The following is a 27,771-nucleotide window of genomic DNA, read 5'->3' as shown; positions in this document are numbered from 1 at the left end:
CAGAAAGCTCCCCAAATGCATCAACTGGCTGTGGTGACTCCAGCAAAACTCCATCCATAGAACCTAGATTAGGCTTCCTAAATGAATAGTTGGTTATTTATAGGTTTCATTTAATACATTATCTAACTGCCTAGATTTGGCGCTTTTTTTTTTTCTTAACGGAACTTCTAGAGGGTTTTTTGTTGTTTTCGTTCAGCTTTTATTGTAAGAGGTAGAAACTCAACAACCTTCATGCCATCCAATGTGTTGTAGTTGTAGAACAATAGCAACCTCTGATCTGAAGAACCAGGTTTGATCCCCCACTCTTCCACATGCAGCCTGCTGAGTGATCTGGGGCTAGTCACAGTTCTCCCTGAGCTCTCTCAGCCCCACCTACCTCACAAGTTGACTGTGGTGGGGAGAGGAAGGGTAGGCGATTATAAACTGCTTTGAGACTCCTTCAGGTAGTAAAAAGCTGGGTACAAAATCCCAGCTTTTCTTCTTCTCATCCCATAAATTAGCACTAGGGACAAAGACTGTCTCCATATGGCTGCTGAGAGTGCAAGGGGCAGAAGTCCCCAACTTAGCCAGTTTGGTGTAGTGGTTAGGAGTGCGGACTTCTAATCTGGCATGCCGGGTTTGATTCTGTGCTCCCCCACATGCAACCAGCTGGGTGACCTTGGGCTTGCCACACCACTGATATAGCTGCTCTAACTGAGCAGTAATATCAGGGCTCTCTCAGCCTCACCCACCTCACAGGGTGTCTGTTGTGGGGAGAGGAATGGGAAGGCGACTGTAAGCCACTTTGAGCCTCCTTCGGGTAGGGAAAAGCGGCATATAAGAACCAACTCTTCTTCCTCTTCTTCTTCTTATTAGACCCAGTGAGATGGCCACGGCCACCCAATAGTTGCTACAGGAGGCGGAGCCAACAACAAAGTGTCAGGGAGTGAAGCTATGTATTATTCTGATAACTCACCATTTCAGGCAGAAGCTCTGTTTAACAGGATGCCTTTTAAAATGAGCAGGCTCTTTTAAAATATTTTCTTGCATACCTACAGTTTATCCTCAATAATGCAGAGAAGGTTCTTCTGGGCCTGCTGAAGCAATTAAAAAAAAGCTAATCAGAGTTCTGCTGGGCAGAAGCCTCACCTACTTTCTAAAAGCACTTGGCTCATGCCAGGAAGGTTGTTGTCATGCCCACAGGAACTCCGTGACTCCCTAGGAAGGGGCAGACCACTTGACGATGGAGCTTTACTATGTACTTTCCTCCATCGGCTGCCATTTGGCCTACATTCCTCCCCACCACCACCAGTGTCATCAGAAAGCTTTCTGAGAAATTAATAATCACTCAAAGAATGTTGCAAACTTTCGAATAAAAGCTCTCAAAAAAGCAGCCAAAATGACTCAGGAACAAGATGTGTGTGTGGGGAGGAAGGGATTCCAGCCCTTCTTCCTTTTTCTGAACTGAAATGACCCACTTGTGGAAGTTTCGCCCCATTTTGGAGCTGCATATGCAGCATTCTGTAAGCCCACAGAATGGTCCCTGGAAAGCTACATGATCCACAGAGTCAAATGCTGCTGATTTTGTTTGTCTGTACCGGTCCAAATAGCAAACAGAGAATCTCATTTGCTCTCCCATATAGAAATGCTTCTTACTTATATATATTAAAAAAAAATCCTAGGATGCAAAGGTATCAATTGTGAATTAGTTATCTCTGTGTGGGGATTTCCTAGGGGTCATATCAAATATGTGATCCAATACCTTCGGTCTGAAACACTATTACTTAGCCATTGTGTAGCTGAGCCTATTGGTCCTATCAATAAACCAGGGTTTGTTGCTATGAGAATAAACTTTGAAGTAAGCTTCACACTTGCTTATGTTGCACATCCCTCCTTTTCTTGCATGATCTCATCTGATTAATAGCGTCTGGATTGCAGGAAACCACAGTTTGCCAATGTAGACAACTAGCAAACCAGGCTTGTGGACTGGCACGAAATCACTGTTTGAAATTCTGGTTTCAGGAATCGTAGGTTTGCCAGAAACTCAGACTATGGAATAAAACAGACAAGAAAGGCAGAAGTATGGTATACACGCATAGACGATGTATAGACTGTGTAGTAACCTTTCTGTAAATGCTTTACATAATAACAAACAATAAAATTACTGAAATTCAAAAAAAAAGAAAAAGAAAAAGAAAGGCAGAAGCATCTATGTCTTATCCTGTTTTCATTCTCACTGAATGAAGCAGAGCCTCATGGTATCTCTCAGCACATAGTCCATTGATTTGGGAGGGAAATCTTCTAAGTTGCTAATGGGGTATTTTCCAAGAGTATAGTACTGCCAATCTGAACACTGCTCCTGTTCTTGTTGCATTATTATAACCCAGCCGGTGTTTTCTAAGATCAATGCCCTATGGCCTTCTCCAAAGAGAAACATGCATTTGACAACAAGCATCTAGATTTGAAATCTAAGGGGTGTGTGGGGATCAAACAGGCACAGCCTTTTGAAAATTGGCTTTATTTTATTGTTCGTTCCGCCCGCCCCCAACAAATAAACAGACCCAAATGCAAACTGGGGTGTTAATAAGTGGTGCAGGCATCAAGCCTGCAAACCACACATCGAGTCGTTACAGTATGCTTTACAAGTCCCTTTACAGAACAGCAGGGATTGTTCTCCTTGACGCGTGAACAGTGAAGGCCAGTGGACGAAGCCCTGCTTCAATCGAGGCAAAAGCACTGCTTGAGGAAGTGGGTCATGTGGATGTAAAGATGTTTAAGAGAAACGCCTGGAATGGCATGGTTCTGGTCAGTGTACCACTAAAAACAAAAGAGAAAAACAACATAGCTTAAGTTCGAGGATCTTAGATGAGCCTGGCTGGGTCAAACCAAGTGCAGCATTCCATTCACACACAGGGGTCGACCGGCTGCCTCTAGGAAGACTCAAGCAGGATGGCTGCAACAGCCTCCCCCCCCCCCCAAGAACTGTTATAAAGAGGCAAACTGGCTCTTGTAACTGGAGGAAGTAGCTGTCCATCATGCCATCACATCCTGGTGAGGCTCTAAAGCAGGGGTAGTCAAACTGCGGCCCTCCAGATGTCCATGGACTACAATTCCCAGGAGCCCCCTGCCAGCGAATGCTGGCAGGGGGCTCCTGGGAATTGTAGTCCATGGACATCTGGAGGGCCACAGTTTGACTACCCCTGCTCTAAAGGACCATGCAACTATCTGTATTGACCCAGGGGAAATCTGGCTTTGTAGAACCGAAACAGCCACACATGCACATACATGTCCCGACTGAATACTGTTGAGAAAAGCTTTAAATGCAGTTTATAGTAAGACGTAGAGATCTGCGAGTCAAAGGAAAACGATTTTCGACAACGTCATGCCAGGAACACAATAATTTTAAGGTTTTCAGATCCGTAATGGAATTCACATGTGTAAAAAAGGATAACACGCATGTAAGTCGTCCTGACCAAGTTGGAGAAAGGATGGGGCAATAGACCGACAGACAGAACTGGTGACATTTCCATGCTGTTTGACTACTGGATCCCTCACTGTTCTCAGGCACTTAATCCCCTGAGGAGCAACTCTTGCACAAGTGGAAATCCAAGAAAAACAACATGGGGGTGGCTTGGGAGTATCCCAACTTGCATTTCTGAATGTGCAAGATTTGGGGCAACCAATTTCTGGATATTAGAATATATAGGGATGAACGTTCTAGGTATTTCGTGAGCTCTCGTAAAAGCAGAGCTGTATGAAGTCTCTGTTTCTGCGTGTAGCTTGCTGGATCTGAGCCAAGCAACTGCTGCAGAGAACCAATCCCCCATTTTGCTACTGTGGCATGGAGAAGCCAGAGGAATGGGCAGTTTCACTTGGGCGTCTCTACACGGGTTTCTCCTTGGATCTCCCCCCACATACACCCTTTCCCTCCCCCCACTCCCACTGGCAGGCGTTGGCCAGTTTGTAAAATCAGTTGTTAAATTCAGCAGCCAGCGATCATTTGTTAAAAACGGTGGACATTGTATCTGTGGAAGTGTGCCTATGCATGAAAGCTCATCTCTTGAATAAAAATTTGTCGGGCTTAAAGGTGCCACTGGACTCTAAATTGGTTCTGCTGCTTCAGGCCAACATGGCAACCCATTTGAATCATTTTTTTTTAAAAAGGTGCCCCCTGGTTAATATTTCCAGGGTGATTTAAGTTTTAAAAGTCATCTTTCTCAGCATTGTGATCTGAGATCTTTCAGCTACTCCGCTTCTGCAAAGAATGCTCACCAGTGGCTGCACTATGATCCCTCACCCACCACCCAACACCAACGATAACATGGGGCTGGCATTCAGACAGTCAGAGTACATTAAGGCTTCGATAACTTGATGGACTCTACCATTGCCTGGAAGTCCACTTGTGCATCGACTAAGGCTTTGGAGATCTGTGCAGAGTTCTGAAAATGTACATTATCTGAAATAATAATAATAATAATAATAATAATAATAATAATAATAATTTTAAAAACAACTTTGCTATTATAGCCCTCCCTTCCCAGTTGACTCAGGTTGGGTTATAACATAATAAAACATACAAATAATATAATTACATAGTTAAAAACAATATATATATATCAATATATATATATATATATATCTAAAGAGCCTCTTGTGGCGCAGAATGGTAAGGCAGCTATCTGAAAGCTTTGCCCATGAGGCTGGGAGTTCAATCCCAGCAGCCGGCTCAAGGTTGACTCAGCCTTCCATCCTTCCGAGGTCAGTAAAATGAGTACCAAGCTTGCTGCTGGGGGGTAAACGGTCATGACTGGGGAAGGCACTGGCAAACCACCCCGTATTGAGTCTGCCATGAAAACGCTAGAGGGCGTCACCCCAGACATGACTCTGTGCTTGCACAGGGGATACCTTTTATATATATATATATATATATATATATATATATATATATAAATCTCTCTCTCTCTCTCTCTCTCTCTCTCTCTCTCTCTCTCTCTCTCTCTCTCTCTCTCTCTCTCTCTCTCTCTCTCTCTCTCTCTCTCTCTCTCTCTCTCTCTCTCTCTCTATATATATATATATATATATATATATATATATATATATATATATATCCACATACATTGAAAGAAGTGGTTTTAAAAAATGCCTCTTTAAAAAACACTTATTGAGGGTGGTTCGGTTGCATCAGGAGAGTCAGAGCTTTTTATGAATGGGGGCTCTTGGGCAGGAGGCCAGTGTTTTGTCAATGTTAAATTGCTGGCCTCAGCCATAAGCTTGGCAGAACAGCTCTGTCTCACAGGCCCTCCACAACTGTAGATCATCAGGGAAGACGTTGCACCAGGCTGGACAAGGGCCAAGAAGTCCCTGGCGGAGACCAGCTTTATCTCTTTGGGGCCGGGGGATCCTGAGCAACTTCTGGTCTTTCGATCTTAACGCTCTTTGTGGGGAATATTGGAAGAAAAAGCCAAGAGAAAGGGGCTGGGAGGGAGGGGGAACCCACACACAAATGCCAGAAACTCCGCAACCACAGTGCATTACGAGTTTATCAAGTTGAGACAGCAGAGACGATCAACAATGAGTCAGTGTTGCTCAATGTGCCGAACGGAGAAATGGAAGCGCGCCTGAAGTGCTCGCCCTAATCAGAGGCACAGAACATAACGCACGACGGTTCTTAGGCAAAGCAATTCTATCTCACACACGCCACTAGCTATTCCACCAAGCTCACCATCTGCTGTGCCGTGGATGAGAAGATAATCAACATTGTGGAAGTTCTCTGCCCTGGCCATCACTGTCGAGTTCTGTTGAGAAGGAGAAGCACAGTAAGCGTTTGTCTACTGCAGAGCAGCAGTGGTCTGGTGCCTTTTTGGGATGGAGGAAGCACTTCGGCAAATTCTAGAGTGCTCAAGGCTAAGCACCACGGAAGCAAAGCACGCCCTACTGTGAGAGCAGTAGGAAGAGAAACACGATTAAGCAGGCTGCAGGTGCTACTTCTTCAGCCTAATACAATTGTTTTGTTATAGGGCAGGGGTAGTCAACCTGTGGTCCTCCAGATGCTGGCAGGGGCTCATGGGAATTGTAGTCCATGGACATCTGGAGGACCACAGGTTGACTACCCCTATTATAGGGAGTCCATCACCGATAGTAGGGATGGGAGGGATAATCAGACCTCTGCATTTGCTGGCAGGGGCTCATGGGAATTGTAGTCCATGGACATCTGGAGGACCACAGGTTGACTACCCCTATTATAGGGAGTCCATCACCGATAGTAGGGATGGGAGGGATAATCAGACCTCTGCATTTGCTGGCAGGGGCTCATGGGAATTGTAGTCCATGGACATCTGGAGGACCACAGGTTGACTACCCTATTATAGGGAGTCCATCACCGATAGTAGGGATGGGGGGGATAATCAGACCTCTGCATTTGCTGGCAGGGGCTCATGGGAATTGTAGTCCATGGACATCTGGAGGACCACAGGTTGACTACCACTATTATAGGGAGTTGTCACCGGGGACTTGTCGAGTCAGGCCAATCTAATACTGGCCCAGACCCTAAGGGGAGAGGGGAACCCAATCTTAATCCCCGGGACTGCTACCCGGTCTCAGGCAAACGCCTGGTGGAAGAGCTCCATTTTGCAGGCCCTGAGGAGCTTGGAGAGCTCCGACACGGCCCACAGCTCTGTAATAAAAGATCAGAGAGTAAACCAGAGGTTTAAGGATCTGACTTGACTGGCCTAAACTTATCATAGCCCCCTCTGAATCATGGGACTCAGAGACAGTACAATTTGCTTCTGCCATTTTTTACACTTTTCCTATACATGCTAAAGAGCCTGGAACTTTTCAGTGGGGGTGGGGGGAGGAAAAAACACGATGAAGGTTTATAAAATCACACATGGGATGGAGAAAGCAAATAGAAAGATGTTTTTCTTCCCTTTCGCATAATAATTTGTCGGACACTGTCTCCCAGACAGGGAAGAGGAAATTGTTCTTCGCTCAATGAATAATTCAGTTGGAGAGTTTACTGCCAATCTGGTCATGGTCAGTATAGCATAAAAGGAAATTAAACTGATGAAGGATAGCTTCCCTCAATGGCTGCTGGCCACCACGACTAATGGGAACCTCCACATCCAGAGGCAGTAGACCTCTGAACAACAGCTCTAGGATGCAAAGTCGGAGGGAGGCTCCATTTGTCAGCCATGCAGGGCAACTGGTTGACTGCTGTGGGAACCAGAATACTGGGCCAGATGGATCCCTGTTCAGAACCAGTATGGCCCTTCTAATGTTCTAGCCCTACAAAGTGTTCAGATGGAGAACCCCTTGAGAACCAAATGTTCTAAGTTCTCCAGAAGAATTGTTGAAGACTTCCACAGCTGGAGTCAACTAGTTGTGGGTTGACTCAGACCATTGGTCTCCCTAGGTCAGTATTATCTTCTCAGACTGCCAATGGATTTCATGTCACCTGCTAGCTGGGTTCTAATGAGATTAGGCTAGTCTGGCCTACTGAGGTCAGAATTTAGACATCTCCTTTAGATCCGGGGTTGTCAACCTGTGGTCCTCCAAATGTCCATGGACTACAATTCCCATGAGCCCCTGCCAGCAAATGCTGGCAGGGGCTTATGGGAACTGTAGTCCATAGACATCTGGAGGACCACAGGTTGACCACCCCTGCTTTAGACCAGGCTGTACAAGCGCCCTGTTTAGTAAAGGGTTACTAAAGGTTAATTGAACAAAGATGGTACATTGAAAGAAGATGCAGCCCCCCAAGCTGCAGCGTGAGGTGCTCCAGTTCAGGAAGAACTGCGCCCTAAGATTCTGCTGGTTGTGCATTTCAGCTCAGGAGCTGGCATTTTTTTAAAGAGGAGGATGGGATGGGATCCATGTGGCACGCATATGGAGTGGCTGACGTGTGGCAAAACTACGAAATTAAGCACACAAACATATGGAACTGTGCACAGGCAATGCAGCCCAGGCAGCAGACATGAAGTTCTGCCAATGCACAAGCACCTTCTACTAGTCTGTATTTCTTTTCCCAAGCCCAGCTGTCCCCATCCCCACACGCTTGTGTCCTTACTAAATAAGGTATGGGAAGCGTCCCTGTGGCCGTCAATCTATTGCTGCCCAATCAGAAATGGCCCATGACAAAATTTTTATTACGCAAGTGTCCGGCCATTACAAAAAGAACAGCTCAATGTTTCCATGTTTTCTCCTTGACAAAAAGGATGTCAAGCTGATCCAAGCTAACATATCTCTGATTGATAAACCCTAAAGTTTATGCCAGCCTTCCTCAACTTTTCTACCATTGAGAAACCCCTGGAACATTCTTCAAGCTTCGAGAAACCCCAGAAGTGGCGCGATCATGGAGGGCTGCCATTTGACTGCCCCTGTTAACGCAATCATCACAGGGAGGGGATATAGATAGGGTCGCACTCTGCAGTTGACCAGAAAATCATGTGGGGGCACTGGGAGGGGCCAGAGTGCTCATGCCTCCCTGCCGCATGGTAATTCACCGTGCAGAATGGGTCATCTGAGCTTCAGAGGTGAGATACCCATTTTGGTTCCTTGTGGAAGGAAAGAATATTGAAGTCTTGCAGGTTCTTCAGTCACTTGGAAAAGGGGGGTAGGGGGGGAGAGTGTTGCAATGCCCTATATTGTTCTGAAACAAGGACAGAAAGCATGGGAGTTGAAGAAAAACAACCCACCACAATCAGAAACTGTATAGAATTCTTACCCTGTAGTGCGCGAGGTTGTCCGATTTTGTTGGAAGACCCATAAATCTTTCCGTGTAAATGGATGCTGAAATATGCAATGAAATAAAAGTAAGCCTTTATATACTCATACATTTCCAGACAAATTGTATTGCAGTTAATGGTATATATTATTGAGGAGATCCCAGTTATTCCTTGCTGCGCATTCCAAAGAATAAGTCGTTTGCTGTTGCCTGGGAGGAGAGATTTTAAAACTTTGTAAAGGTTTCAGAGTAGCCATACCAAACAGCCCACTAGCCATGAAGGGGTAGCTATGTAGGTAGCCAATAAAGGCCTGTCTAAAACTGGAAAAGACCGGGGAGAGGGATATAAACAAGCACGAAGCAGGGATTAATTCGTGGCTCATGTGCTGCCAGCTTGGGGTCACCAGAATAAGCCTATAATCCATCCAAGGGTAATTACTTTAAAATGCCGTTGATCTCAGTGGAAAAGTATCAAACACATACTTAACTCTTCTTCTGACATCAGTAGGACTTAAATAATGCTTACCTTCGGCAGAATAGTAAAACTGATGCAATTACAGAAGTTTGCATTTCTCTTTGCTTCTGGGAAGGGGTGGGGGGAGAAAAACAAACCCAGCAGTATTGGGGGAGCCAGTTACAGGAGAAGGCTGGTGGAGCTCTGCTCATAAATGTCAAACGGTCTTAGATCGAGGACAGCCACCCAAACAAACTCCTTTTGGCCTATAAAAGTGCCACCAGTAACTGTGGCTGGCATCTTCAGAAGTAGGACATGACAAGATGGGAATCTCTCCATGTCAAAGCATGGAATATCTGGGCAGTTTTGGGGCATTTTATTTATTTTTTTGGCAGGGGGGGAGAAGGAGGTGCCTAAGGAGGTGGTGAGCTCCCCCTCACTGGCAGTCTTCAAGCAAAGGTTGGATACACACTTTTCTTGGATGCTTTAGGATGCTTAGGGCTAATCCTGTGTTGAGCAGGGGGTTGGACTAGATGGCCTGTATGGACCCTTCCAACTCTATGATTCTATGATTCTAGGAGTCTATCACCTGGGAGATATGTTACCTTCACCCCCAAGCACGGGCAATGGGAGCGCTTGCAAATTGGTAGGAGAAGACATATAGGAAGGTGAAGTGTACACAGGAAGGTGGGGAGGGAAGGAGAGCATGGGTAGGAGGTCCGATAATGAAGGGGAGGGATTCCCTGGGAACTCTCTGCCCAGGACCCACAAAAGCCTTGAACCTGCCCTTCTGGCAGCCAGACTAGAAGATGACACATCCTCAAGTCTGCCACTGCCTATAGGGCAAGAGAATGAGGGATTCCTGGATCCTCCACCCTCTGCCTCTCATGCCCCTCCCCCACACACTGCAATCCCCAGAAGGATCAGGCCTCCATGGCATTATGAAATGTTAGAAATCAAGCTTTAAAATGACACTGCGGTGGTTTCAGGGACACGGTCTCCTGTAGTCTGGCTCTGAATAAGGAAACAGGGTGGGATTGGATGGCCTTCTGCATGTGCATTTCTAAAATAGGTTCTCCTTGTGTTCTGCAGACTGCTTGCTTTGATGGTTATAATTATGAACTAGTCTTGGTACTGGAACAAGGGAGCCTCTGCAGAGGGAATTATGTTTGGGCTGAGGAAGAAACTGTGCTTTGAAGGATTCTTTTCTGGGTGATGTTTTGTCGATTTTGCAAGAGGCCCTCGTGGGGACTTTGTTCCAGAAACAGTTCACTGATCGTGCCCTACTTTCCAGGATTCGTGTTTCTGGGTTTATTTCATACCATAATATTCCCAGCTGGAGACAGGAGCCACTGCAATCCCACACTGAAAGACTCCAGTGCCAGACCCAAGTGCCAGCGAGGCTACATAACCGCCGTAGGACTAGAAGGAAACAACAGGAGAGTCAATGATCTGTGATGAAACATTTGCCGTTGAAGAACCCAAGTAGTAAATAGCAGAAGCCAGAGGAAATCTTTGCTTTGGCATTCTAAGGCACTGAGGAAGCCAAGATGTCATCAACAAAATCTGAACAACTCTCTACCAGACAAAGAAGCAAAGAAGAACTCTAATCTCCTTTCCTTTGTAGAGCAGCTTTCCTTGCTGGTTACCTTATTAATAATCATTTATTTATTTATTACATTTATACTCCGCCTTCCTCCTCGGACTCAAGGCAGATTACATAACAATACCCCGTTAAAAAGCCCAATCCCTTAAAATATCACAAATTTCCAGATGGCTCAGGAAAAACCCCTCTTACCTGCCCACAGTCATCCACAAAGGGGTTCTCCTGACATTACAGAGTAGCCTGAGGGAGGCCTCAACTGAAGACCTTGACAGATATAGCCATACAGTTCTAGACTGGGATAGTTGATGTGGACTAGAATCTGGGCGTTGTTGTTGTTTTACAGAGGGTGAAGTCTTCATGAAAAGTATTCCTTTCTCAGCTCCTCACTCGTGTGGATCACTGTGACCCCCCTAGGTTGTTTTTATTCCAGCTAAACTCACAGAAGATGAGGTCCCTTTCTTTCTGCGTCATCCTTTGTCAGCCGGGGTTTCATGAAAGTTTGGGGTTTCTTGACAAGCCTGGAAGGGTTTCCCAAATGAGTGGGAGTTAATTAATTTTTGTTAGAATTTTTGTGAGGTAAAAATAGTAAATCACATAGACATGTGTGCATAGCTCCAATAAAACTTTACTATTATAAAGATATCCAACAACAGCAACAGCCTATCTTTCTAAACTTTCTTAGCTTCCATTGCTATAACGGAAACTTCTCTTCAGTTACCCATCTTGCCTCAGTGCCTCACATGCTAACCAGTCAGCACCCAAGCCTATTTTCCTCCGCATTTGCAACCAATGGGTTTTCTATCTAGAGGCTGAGCTTATGTCTGTGGTTCTCAACCTTCCTAATGCCACAACCCTTTAATGCTGATTCTCATGTTGTGGTGACCCCCAACCATAAATTATGGAGGTGTTCTTTCACAGGAATTAAACCGAAACTGACTAATGGCGTGAAGATCCATTGTTCATGATAGTATATAAATTGGTTATAAATTGTATATAAACAGGCGGGCGCCTTCAGAACGAGCAGCAATGGTGGCACCTCCCCCCCCTCGCCAAGCCGTGACCCCTGTGAAAGGGTCGTTCCACCCACAAAGGGGTCCCGGCCTCCAGGCTGAGAACCACCGGCTTAAGTAGAGAAGTTACCGTTATAACAATAGAAGCTAAGAAAGTTTAGAAAGATAGGCTGTTGTTGTTGTTTGTTATCTTTATAATAGTACAGTTTTATAGGAGCTATACACACATGTCTGCGTGATTTACTTTTTACCTCACAAATTTCCATTTCAATATATTTCTTAAGATTTGTTAAGCATTGCTAAGCATTTTTGACTATCATCCCATTCACTCTTCTCAAAATGGCCAATGATGGGCCTGGAGGGGGTGGGAAGGGGAGATGCCTTGGGTGGGCACGTACACAGCTATGCTTCCCAACCATGTTCTGCATGATTGCACCACATCCAGGGGTTCTTGGAGCTTGAAGACAGTTTCAGGGGTCTCTCAAAAGTACAAAAGTTGAGAAAAGCTTTTCTGGTTGAATAAAAGGATTTGACTTGGAGATGGTTGCTGAAATAGCCAACAGGGGTGGAGTGAAGGGTTTTGAGGAAGAAGTTGAAAGCGTGAGGCACCACAGGAAAGAATTCTATTCACACAGCAAAAAGAGATGAATCCCCAAAGTCTTGTTCTATGATATTTTATTTATTTATTTATTTATTTATTTATTTATTTATTTATTTATTTATTTATTTATTTATATGTTTATACTGCCCTTCCCTATTGCTCCGGGCAGTTTACATAAAACATTTTGGAACATTTACATAGAACACTACCAAAATCAATATAACAGTATATTGATATACTGAAGATTAAATGAATGGAGTTTAGTAATCCTTGCTCTGTTTTTTTTTCCTTTTCATACCTCAAAATAATGAGATTTATAGTGTTCCTAGGGCAAAAACACATAATTCAGTGTTTATGTGTACGTTTGTCATTCCCCAGTCTTCACCCAGATTTCTGCTGGTTTCAGGGAGCACAACAGGAGTAGGGAACTTTCAATTCCCTCCTACCTCTTGCTTCCTTCTCTCGGTGCAGTTGTGAACAGTTAAACTCTTTGAAGCCAGGGCTGAATCTGCACGGAGCTTTTATTCCAATCTCAGGTCAATTCAGTCCCTGCCATCTTCACTGAATGCGATTTCCATTTTGATTTTTTTCCGATTTAAATTTTCCCTCTGCAACAAACATGATAGAGTGGATATAGCTCTCAATATTTGAAAAATCGGTGTGAGAAAGCATGAGAAAGCATGCAGAGCTCTGTGTGTTCCAAACTTGCTGCTGAGCTTCGTGGTAGAGAAGCCCTGATTGGTCAAGCTTCAGTTCCTTGTTCCCAGGCTGCAAGCTTGCCTTAAAGGGGAAGCCCTAACTTCTCCCAGCAGAGGCTCCAGAAGCCCTAACTTCTCTCAGTAGAGATTTGCCTCTTGTTTTTTTTCTCCCTCCTCTGCTGTCTCCAATCCTCTCCTCTCCCCCCCTTCAAGAAAAGAAAGAGGCTCCTGCTGTGCTTGGCTCCTCCCTCCCCTTCTGAGCTTCCCTTACCACATGCAGAACACTTTTCTGTTTCAATGGGAAAGTGGGGGGAAGAGGAAGACCCGAGATCAAATCGATCTGGATTCAGCAGGACCACAACGGAATAAACAAAGTAAGTGCAGATTCAGCCCAGGTATGTCTTTAGGCCTGAACTGCTAAATTTGCAGTCTTATGCCGATCTCTGACAAAAAGTTCATCAGATTGGGCATTACCAGGAACAGAAACCAAATTACCACATCCCATTTATGTCCCTATCTGAAAAAAAAATTAAGTGCCTTCAATTTGCAATTGACTCATGGTGGTTTTCAAGGCAAGAAATGAGCAGAGGTGGTTCGCCATTGCTTTCCTCTGCATAGTCTTCATTGGTGGTCTCCCATGACTGACCTTGCTTGTCCTCCAAGCTCTCATGAGCTCAGGCTAGTTTGTGGGCTATTCAGACTATTAGGATCCTAAAACAAATTGCTCAGAGCAATGGACTGAACTCCAGTGTGCCATGCCTAAATAAAAACCTGAAGCATTAGCATCTAGGAACTTGGCTCGGCAAGCTTTAAGACATGCAACAGAACAAACTTGGATCATCTCACATAATTCAGTCATCCCTTTTGCATCTGAAAGACACAGCTGCCTGCTGCTTGAATTCTAGGGTGGAACAGCAGCAGCCTCTCCCACTAGTCTCTAATTCCCGGAACAACCCAAATGTCTGGAATGAGCTCATATCTGGAACTAGGGTATGGTGCAGAGACTGGCTTCTAAGAACAGATGGAAAGGGTATTAGACAGCTGGATTGCTAGAGGGGAAAAATGAGTGGGTACCAATTCTGGTGTCTCAGGTCAGTCAAAAAATGATTTTTTTAAAAACTTATGGCATGATAAACATTCAGGGGAAAAGCAAGATTGTGAAGATGAAAGTGCAAACATTCAGTTGCTGATATATTATCAGTTAGCGCCAAGACAAAAGGAGATTATGAAGCTGATTATAAAACAAAAGTAGCATTTACTACAACGGATATTTAAGACAGTGGTCCCCAACCTTTTTATCATCGGGGACCAGTCAACGCTTGACAATTTTACTGAGGCCCGGGGGGGTGGTAGTCTTTTTCCTGCTGGCACCCCTGACTTCCCACCGCCCGCTGGGGGGCGCTGCCAGCAGCAACTGTGCAGTGCCACGCCAAGGGGGAGCCCCAGCCATGGCAGCTGCCGGAGAGCACCAAAGGTGAGCCGATGGCAAAGTGGCAGGGCGGCCCCCAAGGCAACAGCTGGGGAGGAGGACAAGGAGGAGCCGCGGCCCGGTACCGACTGATCCACGGACCGGGACCAGTCCCCGGACCGGGTGTTGGGGACCACTGATTTAAGACTTCAGCTAGAAATGGAAGGTGAACAAGTGAAGAAATATATGATTAAGTGGATGCACCATCTTAAAGGACAGATATCTATGCAACAATGGGAATGACTATGGGGAAAAGATATCCAATTTACAGTCAGCCAGATATTAAGAGAAAAGTGGCACAAAATGTTTTCCTGATGGTATAAAACTTCAAAGGACATTGAGAAGGGACATAAAAACCACAAAGGAAAACTCTGGAAATGTCAAGAATAGAAATGGGAAATGGAAAATTCCAGTTTGGGGTGTTTCCAAACCTAACCCCCTGAACTGAAGCAAAGGCATTTAGCTATTGAGTGGACCTTCCAAGCTTTTAGGTTTAAATGGATGGCGGTCATTTCAGCAGCCCATTGAGCTTCCCCCTGCTTGGAAAATGGGGGAGAGAAACTGCTGATGGATGGACTGCCCTCCTCAACTGCTAGGTTTAAACTGAACAGAACTCTGGAAATGTTTAGGGGAGTTTCTTCCCCAAAACCTTGGTTGGTAGGGCAAAAATCAGATGGTTTGCGCCCATCACTAGAATAGACATAGATGGAACCTTCTTTCATATGTGGTGGATTAGTAAAAAAGCAAAAACATAGTGGAAAGAAATACACCAAGAACGCAGAATGTATTAAAGTTTAAATTCCCAAGAGCATGCTATTAGTTGTTCTGCCTAGCAAATTACCAAAATAGTAATAGTAGTAGTAGTAGTAGTAGTAGTAGTAGTAGTAGTAGTAGTAGTAGTAGTAGTAGTAAGTATTATTATCATTATTATTGGATTTATTGCCCACCAATCCTGGAGAAACCGGCTCGTGGCAGGTTACATACAAAGTTCAGAACAATAATACAATCCCCAATGAAACCCCCCATTAAAGCCCCATAAAATTACAGAAAAATACAAAAACCATCCGGCGGAAATAGTAACACTATCTTAACAGCCCCCACTAACAGCCAGGGTGGCTAGGAGAGGGGTGTGACAACCAACCATGCCAATGGACCGGCGTGGAAGCATATCTTCCAAGGGGAGCCCCATCTGATCTTCTACTAGCACTGGATTCAACCACAGACCTGGTGGAAGAGCTCCAATTTGCAGGCCCTGCAGAAAGCTGAGAGCTCTCCCAGGGCAATTCAAATATATGGTGGCTAGAACATATTTATGCAGCAAAATGGAAACTAGAGATCTATCCATGTTGAGAACAATGAGAAAATAAAATTGCTGAATATACAGTAAGAGCAAAATGAACAGCGTATTTGAGAAGCAGGTCTATTATAAAATTTGAGGAAAGATGGAGTGTGTGTTATGTGTATTACTAGATGCAAAACCTGTTGTATTCTGGAATACAACAGGCACTATGCAATCGCCCCTGGCAAGCCAGTCAAGGGCTGGAGAAGTGCTGGTGGGCCTGGGGGGGGGGGGGAGGCAATGTTGGGCAGATGTCCCCCACTCCCCCAAAAAGGGCCACCGAGAGCTGCGCAGGCCACACCATGGCTTTTGGGGGAGGGGCTATTGGGCAGGCTGCTCCGCCCCAGCCCCCCAAAAGGGCCACTGAAGGCCAGTCATTTCCCCTTTCCCTGCCACCACCAACAGGCTAAGGTTTTCAGGGGTGGTGGGGAGGAGGTGGCAGCAGCCAGTCCTTTCTCCCTCCCCGCCAGTCCCAAATGCCCCGCTGACAGCTGCACAGGCAGCATGTCTTTCAGCATGTCTTTCAGGGCCAGGTGGACAGTGACAGGAGATGCAGCCTGGTTGGCTGGCCAGCCCATCAGGCTGAAGGAGGACACAGCCATGAGTGCTCATTGGCCCTTAAAGTATGAGGCCCAACACGCCTTTTGGAAATTAATTATAATTACAGATGCTAGCACGATTCAAACTTGAAATGAGAAAATATCATAAACAAATGTATGGTAATGAAATAGTAGAATTAAAATCTGTTCCAAATATAATATCCTGAATATAAATGGGTTCCCTATATGAGATATATAAATGCTGCTAAAATGATTTTTATTCTGCTGATCATAAGGGAACAATGAGACATATAATCGACTTCCTTTTTATAGCTTATCTATTACTTATACTACTTATCTATTAAAGGTTCTAATGAACATGTAGAAGTGGCAAAAAACATGTTATGATGCATACATTGTAATGATAAAAGCACTGTAGTCAAAGTAGATTAGATATGAAGTTTAAAATTTAATTGAATAGAATTGTATTCCAACAGAAATAAGAATTATTGCATTTTATAGATATCTTAATTTTTATGTTTTTTTAGATGTATTCATTATAACGGAGGGGCAGAAAGGGAAATTATTTTCTGTCCTATACATTATGTCAGCCTTTCTCAACTTTTTTTCCATCGAGAAACCCTTGAAACATTCTTCAAGCTTTGAGAAATCCCAGAAGTGGTGCAATCGTGCAGAATATGGTTGGGAAGCAGAGCTGTGGACATGCCCACCCAGGGCCCCTCCCCTTCTCAGCCCCTCCATCCCCATCATCGACCATTTTGGGAGGGGTGGGTGAGTCTACATAACCATATATGGTCATATCACCCGATAAACATTTAACAAATTTTAAATAGATATTAAAAATTACCTCCCAACCATTTGGGAAAACATTCCAAGTCTCTCAAGAAACCCCAGAGTTTCACAAACCCCTGATTGAGAAAGCATGTATTATGTACTACATGACTATCTTGAACAATTGTAAATATGTTATATAATCCATTCTTTCTTTCCCCCCTTCTTTTCTTTTCTGTATTGTCACTGTTTTTCTAAAATAAACAAATAAGCCATTGTCCAACAGCCAAAAAATTCAGAAACATTTGTCAGTGCTCAGCATAAAACTTCCTCTGTTTAATACACTTTCACTTTCCTCATTTGTCCTGTATTTATATTTCTGAATGAGCCTCTCCTATTGAAATTCAGCAAAATAGTAAAACAGATGACCGCCCCCCCTCACCAATCAATTAAAGAAAGGGAGACTGGGACCTATCCTGAAATATAAAGAGAGACTAACCAACATTTATAATCAGGAAAGCAATAGGCAGAATCAATGAATCGTTGACTGATGTCCTGTTTTAGTTTACAAACATTTGAGCTGCATACTGTGTCCTGGGCCTAGTCTGCACACATAGGATAATGCACTGTCAATGTGCTTTGGCAGCTGGATTTTCCTGCGCGGAACAGGAAAATCTACTTCTAAAGTGCATTGAAGGTGCATTATCCTATGTGTGCGGAATAGGCCCTGGTGTCAATTCCCTGTCAAGCTACCCTTACACTGACAGAACTGTTTTTAGTGGCAAGAACTTGCTACGCTAAAGACACGGTTGTCTTCTTTCTCAGAGCCACCCCTTTGTACTCAAAGATGGAGAAACTCCACTAGGAAGATCACTGAAAATTGAAATGATGGGTGGCTGATGCAACTGTTCATTTTGCAAACGTCAGTCATATGGTAGGACAGAGCATGCTAAATTATTTAGAGGAGGGGCAGCGTGCGGGGGGGGGGGTGAGAGGACAATCTCCATGCATTTTGCTAAAGCTTTCACAGGAACAGCTGTTGTAGGACTGTATAAACCAGATATCTGGGATTAATAAAGAAAACAAGTAGGCAGTATACATACCCATCCCCATATCGCTATTCTTTTCTCATTAATAAATCCGAGATCTATAAACTTTCTGTTGAAAATAAAATAAAATACACCGTTACTCCAAAAACAAAAGTGATTTTTCTTCTTTTAAAGCAGACCATTTTGAAAATTATGAAAGTTGCTGTAATGAATTCGTACGCTGCTAGTAATCACATTATGATTTAAACCAGGTTCTGAAATTGTCAAAGCCAAACATAATGATCTCAGGACATTGCAGAAGGAGGATCCTGATCAGAAGGGGGTGGGGGAGAATCTTCAATTATTATGCTTACTAGCAAGAAAGCCCATTGCAAGCAGATCTCTCTCTCTCTCTGTCTCTCTCTCCAACTCCCTCCTGCTGCGTGTCTCGGTGTACCTCGCAGCAGGAGGCATAGCAGGTAATCAGGGCTCGTTCTTAGGAGGGAAGCAGGGCTGGTGTGCAGTTTGGGGCAGCTCTCTCTCTCTCTCTCTCACTCACTCTCCCCCCCCCCCCTGTCGCAGCAGGGACGGCTCTCTGTCTCTGTCAGCAGCTTGGGGCAACAGTCTCTCTCTGCCTCTCTCGCAGGGAGGGAATGAGGTCTCGCGTCCGGTCTGGCAGGGCTCTGTGTGTCTCTGTCTCTGGTGCAGCTGAGAGGAATGTGGCTAACGTCCAGGGAGGGAGGGCGGGAGCTGTAAGGGCAGGGCCAATTAGGGTGCAGCCAGCATTGATTGACCCTATTCCAACTTGGACTGCCGGAGATGTTCCACCTACCCCCCAGGCTGTTTCACAAATATATAGGAACCGTGGATAAGGATATGTCGCTTTTCTTTTTAGAAAGCCAGAAAGAAGGTCTTCAGGGACCTTCTGACCTACAACCATGATCCCTCAAGAGCATTCAGCAGGCAGAAAGAAGTAAGGCTTGGGAGTCTCTTGGTTTTTAGAAACAGTATCTATTCCAAAGTTCATACTCTGTTCAAAAGGATTGTTTGACATGCAACTAAATTCCTCACAGAAGGCACTTCCATGGAAGAATCAGTGTGTGAATCATGTATGCACGTTGTCTGGTTGAATGACAGCCAAACAGGCCAAATTTTGATTCTGTTTAGTTTATGAGCTAAGACTCTTGTGAGAGGGTCAAATAAGATGTCAGTGTGATTTTTCTACTACTGACATTTGCATAGGCTTGAAAGTAACTTACTATTTACCATGTTTATAATTAGCCATTTTATCTTTGCAGAATCTGATGCTATAAAATCCTCTGCATACTCATCTTTTAAGTACTGAACATCCTCATCCTAAACTGCATCTCATGAGATTAATGTGTGCTGTCCCTGGGTCCTCAGAAGAAAAGCAGGATGGGTGGATGGATGGATGGATGGATGGATGGGGATTAGTAGACAAAACTCAAGAGGAGTCAATGGAGCTAGGCAAGTCATGAGGACCATGTATGCTGTTCTAGACTGCTTGGATGAAGAAGGGAAATTGATGAATGTATGGACAAAGAGGGACTGAAGGGATAAAAATTCAGGCCCAGGCTGGGGCTTGTGGGTGGCAATGAAGCCAGGCAAGTAATTCTTTTTTTGGGGGGGGGATTAGTCTTGGATGTGGGAAACTAAGGCTTCAATCTTACACAAAATGACTGGGAGAAAGCCTCATTGACTACAATGGCTGTACTTTGAAATCAACACACGTAGCTGTAATGTTTGGCTCCTGCTTCGCCATGAAGCTTAGTGAGCAGCTTTGGCCCAGTCATTCTCTCAGTCAAACCCACTTTGGAGAATACCTGAGGCTCAACCCCTGTTCTGAGTTACAATGAGGCTAAAAGTGAGGCTAAAATGCTGTTCTGAGCTATTCTGGAAGACAGCGAGAGACTAATGTCACCGACAAACAGAACGCATCCTGTGGTGCCAAAGAATGTAGAAAATGAATACTGCCTGATGAGAACCATGTAAAAAGCTCCGGAAAGTGAGTGAAAGAGAACTGAACTTGTGGGAGGGACGCCCACTGTGCTCCTTGCAGCTATATCTGAAAAGTTCAGTCCTAGTGGGTGAGGTTAAATGCTCTGGGAAGCCCCACTGGACACGGCCTCTTAAACCAGCTGCCCTAAGAAAACTTTAACAAATAAACAAGAGGAAACTCCTGGAAAGCGATCTGAGAAACCGCAGCAAGAAAATGGAGGAAGTAACAGAACGGCACGAGCGGGTCAAGGGCTGTTTTCTTTGCCCCTGCCAGCAGCCTGAAGCACTCCGGGGCTAGAGGAAGCCACACAGCAAACAAACAGGGCAATCTTCACACCAGGAAACCCATCAGCAGTACATTCTGGCTGCTGAGGAAAAGCCCACCCACAGGCCACCGCAAGGAAGCCGACGGTTCGGACGGAGAGCGGACACAGCCACAGCTGCAGACAGAAATGCCTGATTCAGCACACTGCCATTTCAGCAGCATTCTCCCTCGGCATTCCCAGCCTCTGGGTTTTGGGTTTGTGGAGGAGGCCACCCATCTGTGAATTTGTAGGTTGTTCCCATTGCACTGTTCCTTATAGAAACGCACTGTTTCTATTCTTCTTTTTACAGTCCAATGCTAGCATGCTTTTTCTGTGTGTGATACTAGGCCATCATATGTGTTATACCAGGGGTCATTAACCCCCGGTCCGCAGCCCGGTACTGGGCCACGAAGGCCACGGTACCAGGCCGCCAGCAGCCGCACCTGCCTCCCCCCCCACACAGCAAGAAGGAAGGGAAGAGGCAGGCGCGGCCGCCAGCACACCGGCGACGCAAACGCGCATGCGCTCAGTTGCCACGCGTGCGCGTTGCACCAGCTGGTGGCAAAAACGCACATGTGTGGCAACTGCGCGTGTGCGTTTGCACGCAGCTGCCGCGCATGTGCACGGCACCCGGGCCGTTGGTTCTCCCTTCACCCCCAGAGGCGGTCCCTGACCTCAGAAAGTTGGGGACCGCTACGTTATACCAATTTTAGGGCACTGTTCTCTTGTACTTTCTCTTGTAATTTGCTCTTGTGATCTTGAGCAAGATGCTTGAGGGAATGGCTGCTTCTCAGCTCCAGGGGCTCTTGGAAGAGAGAGGATTTCTGGACCTTATTTCAAAATGGCTGAAGGCCAGCATCATGAAGGTTTGGGCCACCTTAGCTGATGACTTCTACCAAGAGGGGAGGAGGACCCTGCTAGTTCTGCTGGATTTTTCAGTGGCCTTTGATACAATCAGTGATAACCTCCTACTGAATCACTTCTCAGCATGACGACTAAGGGGTGCTGTGTGATTGTGGTTCGAGTCTTATCCAGGGGGTGGGGGGGTCAGTCATAGATTCATAGAATCATAGAACCATAGAGTTGGAAGGGGCCATACAGGCCATCTAGCCCAACCCCCTGCTCAACGCTGGATCAGCCCAAAGATCAGTCTCAAAAGATAGTGTTGGTGGATTCTTGTTCTGCCCCATAGCCATTAGCTTGAGGTACTGTAGGGTTTCATCTTATCCACCATTCAATTTAATATCTAAATGAAGCCAGAGGTCTTCAGGAAGTATGGTGTGGTGTTCTCGATATGTGGATGATACCCAGCTTGGTGTAGTTGGTTAGGAGTGCGGACTTCTAATCTGGCATGCCGGGTTCGATTCTGCACTCCCCCACATGCAGCCATTTTGGTTGGGGAGAATGGAGTGAAATTTGGAAAATGGCTGTGTTACAATAGACTTTTCGCAATCCCCAGCAGTTTCTCATATAGAATTTCTCAACAGACTGCGGAAATAAGAATAGCTTGATATTGCTTGGTGCCGCATAGACAAACACCGAGCCGAGTTTTCCGTTACCTTAGAACAGTTTTAGAGCAATACAAACCTATTTATGGCTTTTATGGTTACTGTAAAGGAAGCAGTGCTCTTGTGGCAAAGCACAGAGGTAAAGAAGTGATAGCAGCAAGGTCGGATCAACAAAATCCCCGTTCTGTTTCAATCTTTGCATATATTTTTTTAAAAAAGCAGCTAAAAGCAACATCACCCTTGCACATGGAGGAAATGGAAGAGTCAATAAAGAACAGGATGGAAGAGATAAGAAGAGAGAACCCGGAGAGATGTAGTGCCATCCTAGAGCAAAGGGCGTGAGGACGAGTCTTTATTCTTAGTTACCGCACTCAGAATCTACGTGACTTGTCAAGCCTCAATGAATTTCACACCTTTTAAATCATTGCCCATGCACCGATCTGTTCCATGCACGATTTCGAACGTCATATAATACCCTGGAATGATTTCCTAACAAGCACTGAAGTTTCGAAAGCTACAAGGTCTCTGAATCCTGTCCAAAGACACCTGCAGGCCCAAGAACCAAGAAGAGCATGTTCACAAGGTTGCTGGTTCCAACACTGCTTGGAAAGGTTGGCGACAGACATCAATGAGAAAGTGAGGAGTCTGGTGGCATCTTGTGGCATGAGTTTTTTTCTAGGGAAACCTGTTTCATCGGAGCCTCCTCCTGTCTACGGAACACATCGCAATAGATTTGGGAGCAACCCTGAAATTATATTCTGCTAATACCCTAGCCCAGGGGTAGTCAACCTGTGGTCCTCCAGATGTTTATGGATTACAATTCCCATGAGCCCCTGCCAGCGTTTGTTTATCCAGCATTTGCTGGCAGGGGCTCATGGGGATTGTAGTCCATGAACATCTGGAGGACCACAGGTTGACTACCCCTGCCCTAGCCCAACTCACTTATGGTGCATTTCTGGGTGCTCCGATATCAGATATTATCAAGCTTGAAAGGCTCCAGTCTAAATTTCTTCCAACTTCTATGCTGTGTAACCAACTCTATGGTGTGTCTGGAAATGGGAAGGTTAACGGTTCAAGATAAAACCCGCCCGTCAGCAATAGTAATATAGCTGAAATAAACCCACAATCTACAGAGGATAGCTTCTTGAACCCTGAAAGACAACTTCCAATCATCTTGGACTTGAGGCTGTCAAGGGTTAAATCCAAAGTCTGGGCTTTTCCACGCATTTCTCTATCTAAATTAGCTTATGATCAAGCTGCATCATTAGTTAAGAAGCGGATACAGGACAATCAATGCCAACTAGACCAGAGTAAAGCTCCAATATTTTTGGCCCCAGTTAAACCAGATATGCTCTGGCCCCTCCCACTTATCAGTCAAAGATAGTAATAAATAAAGAAGGACATTTTCCCTTGCAAGATGCTCAGTTTTCCCCTCAGCTCTAGTAAGGTAAAGGTAAAGCACCGAGTCATGTCTGTGCAAGCACCGAGTCATGTCTGACCCTTTGGGTGACACCCTCTAGCGTTTTCATGGCAGACTCAGGACTTACAACAAAAATAATGTCCTTTCTATCACCGTACTTTTGTTTTCTTTTCTGCTAACACGCCTGGTATTTATTCACACACAAAAACAATCTTCACACAACCACTTTAGAAGACAATGACCAGTATGCAGGTCATTTTGCTAAAATGGGCATTTTCGCCATGCAGTAAGAGTGCAGTTTGGTTCGACGTGCATGAATTATTGTTCTGAAAACAAATGCACAGTCAACTGGCTCCCAAGGTAAATGATGTTCAGAGGCTGATTCACTGGCAGTCTTCAAGCAAAGGTTGGAGGCACACTTTTCTTGGATGCTTTAGGATGCTTAGGGCTGATCCTGTGTTGAGCAGGGGGGTGGACTAGATGGCCTGTATGGCCCCTTCCAACTCTATGATTCTGTGATTCTATATCACCAAACTTCGTAGTTAGCTCTGCAAATATTCTAACGGTGTTAACAGAAAGGCAGCCTTACCTTACTGCCGAGATCTGATCTGCAACTTCATAAACGCCAAGTTTGCGGTAGACCGCATACAACATCTCATCGCCTTGGAAGGCTGTCCCTCGGCCATCCACAAGAGCCACCACGATCCCTTCTTTGCTGGCAAGATAGGTCGCCCAAGTGATGCCAAAAGTGTGTTTCACGTTTTGACTGCAAGGTCCTCCGTACCTACAGGAAATATTCACGGAATCTCAGATCCAGGGGCCAGGGCCTGACCTTTTAAAATCCAAAGGTAGCAAAGACATTTAACACAGCGTGGGCAAAGCAAAATCACTAAAAATTCATCCTTGAGCATGGCCTGTTCCTATTCCTTTCCTATCTTTAGGCACTGCGAAGTCATAACAGCCTAAAGGTAGGCTATTTTGCCATTTGTCGTTCCTTTGCACCATGAGATCCCTTTGTTTGGTTAACAGGAAATGCAAAAAGGGATTGTTTTTAACGCAGGAATGCCTTCCATGTTTATAGCTTGGCACTGGCTTGAGGGAAAGGCTTAGGAGAAAACTGTAAACAGTCTAATTTAGGCTTTGCAAGAACCTGATCTCAGAAATGCGTACTTCTTTAGGAAACACACACACATACATGCACACACACCACTCACATATATGCATGCACACAAACACACATGGAATCTGTTTATAAGTCATAAATACATTTTCCAAGTTTGAACGAGCAAGAAAACTGGGGAGGGGAAGAGCTCTCTAGAATTTCCTGAAGAAATGTACCGAGAGAGGGTAAAAATGCATTGGGCTCCTAAGGAACTTTTTCATTGGCAAGGGTTTCAAGCACTTGGGGAGGGGGTGTTCCCTTTAATTTGCTCTCATGATATCGAGCAGCGGCACATATGTGCTGCCCAAGCACATGGAAACAAGGCCGGTCCGAACCCCCCACCCACACCCCTGGAGTGAAGAGGAACTGAAGCAAAACCAGAAATGGGAAAGCCACTCCAAGCCCGATCATTCTTCTAACTCTAATGAATTGCGTTTAGTAGATATGTTTTGAATCGCCCCGAGCCCACTTGCAGGCTCAGGGCAGTCTAGAAACCTAACAAACAAAAATGAAATAACTATCAGGAATCTTAAGAACGCACATGTTGTACTTCAGGGGAACATTTTCTACTGAAGCTATTTTGCTGTATTTCAATCCCACCAGTCATTTCCTTCTTTGCACCTTAAGTTTCCTCTCTTTTTAAGGGTCAAATTGCACATTCTGTGGGAAATCTGTGACCGGACCTTCCACTGTTTACATAAACAGCAGCCACAGAGACTGGGAAACTATTTGGATTCGGGCTGAAAACATCATGGAAGAGTGTTCTTTTTGCTGCAGTATCATGATAAAAGTGTCCCCCCCCCCTTCAAAAGTAGCTATTAGCTCTAGTAAGGAGAAAGGAATCCATAATTGGTTATCTTTTCACCTGCTGGACATTCAAGGAGCACCATTTCTCCTGGGGAAATGATGCAGACGAGAAATCTTAAAAACCCATTCCCTGGCATGATGGCCCCAGTATAATCACTGTCCTTTCCACATCTACATTCAGACAAAGTAAAAGATGAGGGTTCCAATAATATAATTCCCACATAACATTTAGTTTAAAACTTACATCAATTTTGCTAATCAACTATTTAGCCACCGCTATATTTGGCAGAAGTGTCATTATAAATACCTTATATCAGGGGTAGTCAACCTGTGGTCCTCCAGATGCACATGGACTACAATTCCCATGAGCCCCTGCCAGCATTCGCTGGCAGGGGCTCATGGGAATTGTAGTCCATGAACATCTGGAGGACCACAGGTTGACTACCCCTGCCTTATATGACATAGCAAGGTTATGGGGGGAAAGTCTAAAGAAAATTTTACATACACCTGTATAAGAAGAGGATACTTCTTGGATTTATCAAACCTTGGAGGTAGAATCATCTTGTACCAAATGGCTAATAAAAAAAGACATAGTACAAAATAAATCACTGAAGCTACAATGAAATTTCCCTTTAACTGGCTCCTGTAAAACATATTAATTATCCACAAGATAAATGTTAATAAGCAGTGGGATTCAGAGGTGAAAATCACAATTGCTATAATTTAGGGAACGCGCTGTGACATAAGTAATTCTTGTCATTTTAAAATACAAGGCTGATCACAATATATAAACAAAATGTTTATTTGCCCAACCCTTAAGGAAAGCCGGAATTAAGACCACTGGTATAAAGACAGCCTCATTATATCCTTAATAAGCTTTAAAATGTTATAGAGAGCATGACCAAATGCATCAATGATCTTCCAATGATTAGTAGAGCCATTAATAATGGCACAGTCAGAATTTCTCGGAACAATTCAGTAAGTTAACAAAAAAATCTGTCGGGGTGGGAGACTTATTGTACCTTCTCCATCTTTTTTTTATAAACCAATTAAAATGTTCCCCAAAAAAAGAGAATTTCTCGGAACAAAATGACAGCACATAGCATAAAGATTGCATGATGTAGTCCCAAATAATCCCATTTAGGCCTCGTTGACACATAGTGGCTTCCTTGTCCTCTGTGTTGGATGGTAATGGCCGTTTCCTCTACTAGAACTCAGGTGTTTCTCTCTGGCGTGCGGTCACTATTTTATTTACTTACATATTTATACCCTACTTTTCTCACCCAATGCAGGCCCAAAGCAGCTTGCAATACCATCCTACCCTCCTCCATTTTACCCTCACAACAGCCCTGTGAAGTATGTTAGGTTGAGAGAGGCCACCTGGCCCCTGGTCAGCCAGTGAGTTTCTACGGCAGAGTAGGGACTGGTGCTTGGGTTTCCCAGATCCTTGTCCACTATAGCACATTGGCTCACTGTTCCATAGTGTTGTTATTTTATCCAAGGCCCTGCATTTCTACCAAAAGAGTTAAAAATTAGGAAAGGAAGATATGAACGCCATGTCAGCATATTCCAAGGTCTACCATAACGTCACCCAAAGATACTGAAAGCATGTTTAGCACTCAAATTAAACCGCTGTTGTCCTGATCTTAAGGCTGCCCCTAAATTGGGGCTTCAAAAAAAACAAAATCAGTAAATAAATACCTAAATGAGTAGATGTCCTAGGCTAGATAAGAGGCATAGCTGTTGCTTGTTGCTTGTTGCCTGATACAAGAATGATGCTTTTTTTAAAAAAACAAGAGAAGGAGCCAGTTTGCTTTACTAGCAAATAATACCACCATTTAACTTACTGTGCACGTTAAATTTGGTCAATACTAACATGGCAGAAGAAGATAGGCTCTATTTGTTTATGTGCCTCTTTTTCTCCTGACCTCAGAAAGCATCGTTGCCAAATGATAGGCAGAAACATGAGAGCTGACAGATTTTTTTAAAACTACCTCCAAGAAAATAGATTATTCTTGTACAACCTGAACTGTTTCAAAGAAAACCGTATGTATTTTTCACATTTGTGAAAGAGATATTGAGATAGATGATGAAGAAGAGCTGTTTTTTAATCCCTGCTTTTCACTCCCTTTCCCTTCCTCTCCCCACAATAGTTACCCTGTGAGATAGGCAGGGCTGAGGGAGCTCTAAGGGAACTGCTATGCGACAACAGCCCTAAAAGAACTGGGCCTGACCCAAGGTCACCTATCTGGCTGCATGTGGTGGAGCGGGGAATCAATCCCAGTTTTGCAATGGCCTAAGGCTATGCAGTAAA

At 44.6% G+C, this 27,771-nt stretch overlaps 1 protein-coding gene across 3 annotated transcripts in view; it reads right to left on the bottom strand.

The window, feature by feature from the left end:
- Positions 1-781: 781 nt before the first annotated feature.
- The window catches only part of FAP (fibroblast activation protein alpha), an 80,955-nt gene continuing 53,965 nt past the window's right edge, over positions 782-27,771 (bottom strand). Inside the window, exons 19-26 of one of the 3 annotated variants that reach the window (XM_077319901.1) lie at positions 25,963-26,032; positions 24,078-24,272; positions 18,312-18,366; positions 10,478-10,577; positions 8,702-8,766; positions 5,702-5,774; positions 4,362-4,435; positions 786-2,796 (exon numbers count right to left, since the gene is read on the bottom strand). In XM_077319901.1, coding sequence (XP_077176016.1) covers positions 2,698-2,796; positions 4,362-4,435; positions 5,702-5,774; positions 8,702-8,766; positions 10,478-10,577; positions 18,312-18,366; positions 24,078-24,272; positions 25,963-26,032 — 731 coding nt within the window. In that variant the 3' untranslated portion in view covers positions 786-2,697. Of the gene's footprint in view, positions 2,797-4,361; positions 4,436-5,701; positions 5,775-8,701; positions 8,767-10,477; positions 10,578-18,311; positions 18,367-24,077; positions 24,273-25,962; positions 26,033-27,771 lie in introns of all 3 variants that reach the window. The other 2 variants (XM_077319900.1, XM_077319902.1) reach the window with 2 other exon arrangements.

Source organism: Paroedura picta, chromosome 2 (assembly GCF_049243985.1).
Source record: "Paroedura picta isolate Pp20150507F chromosome 2, Ppicta_v3.0, whole genome shotgun sequence".
Classification (NCBI taxonomy): Eukaryota; Metazoa; Chordata; class Lepidosauria; order Squamata; family Gekkonidae; genus Paroedura; species Paroedura picta.
The sequence above is the reverse complement of the archived record's forward strand: the minus strand, read 5'-3'. Positions and strand labels throughout refer to the sequence as shown.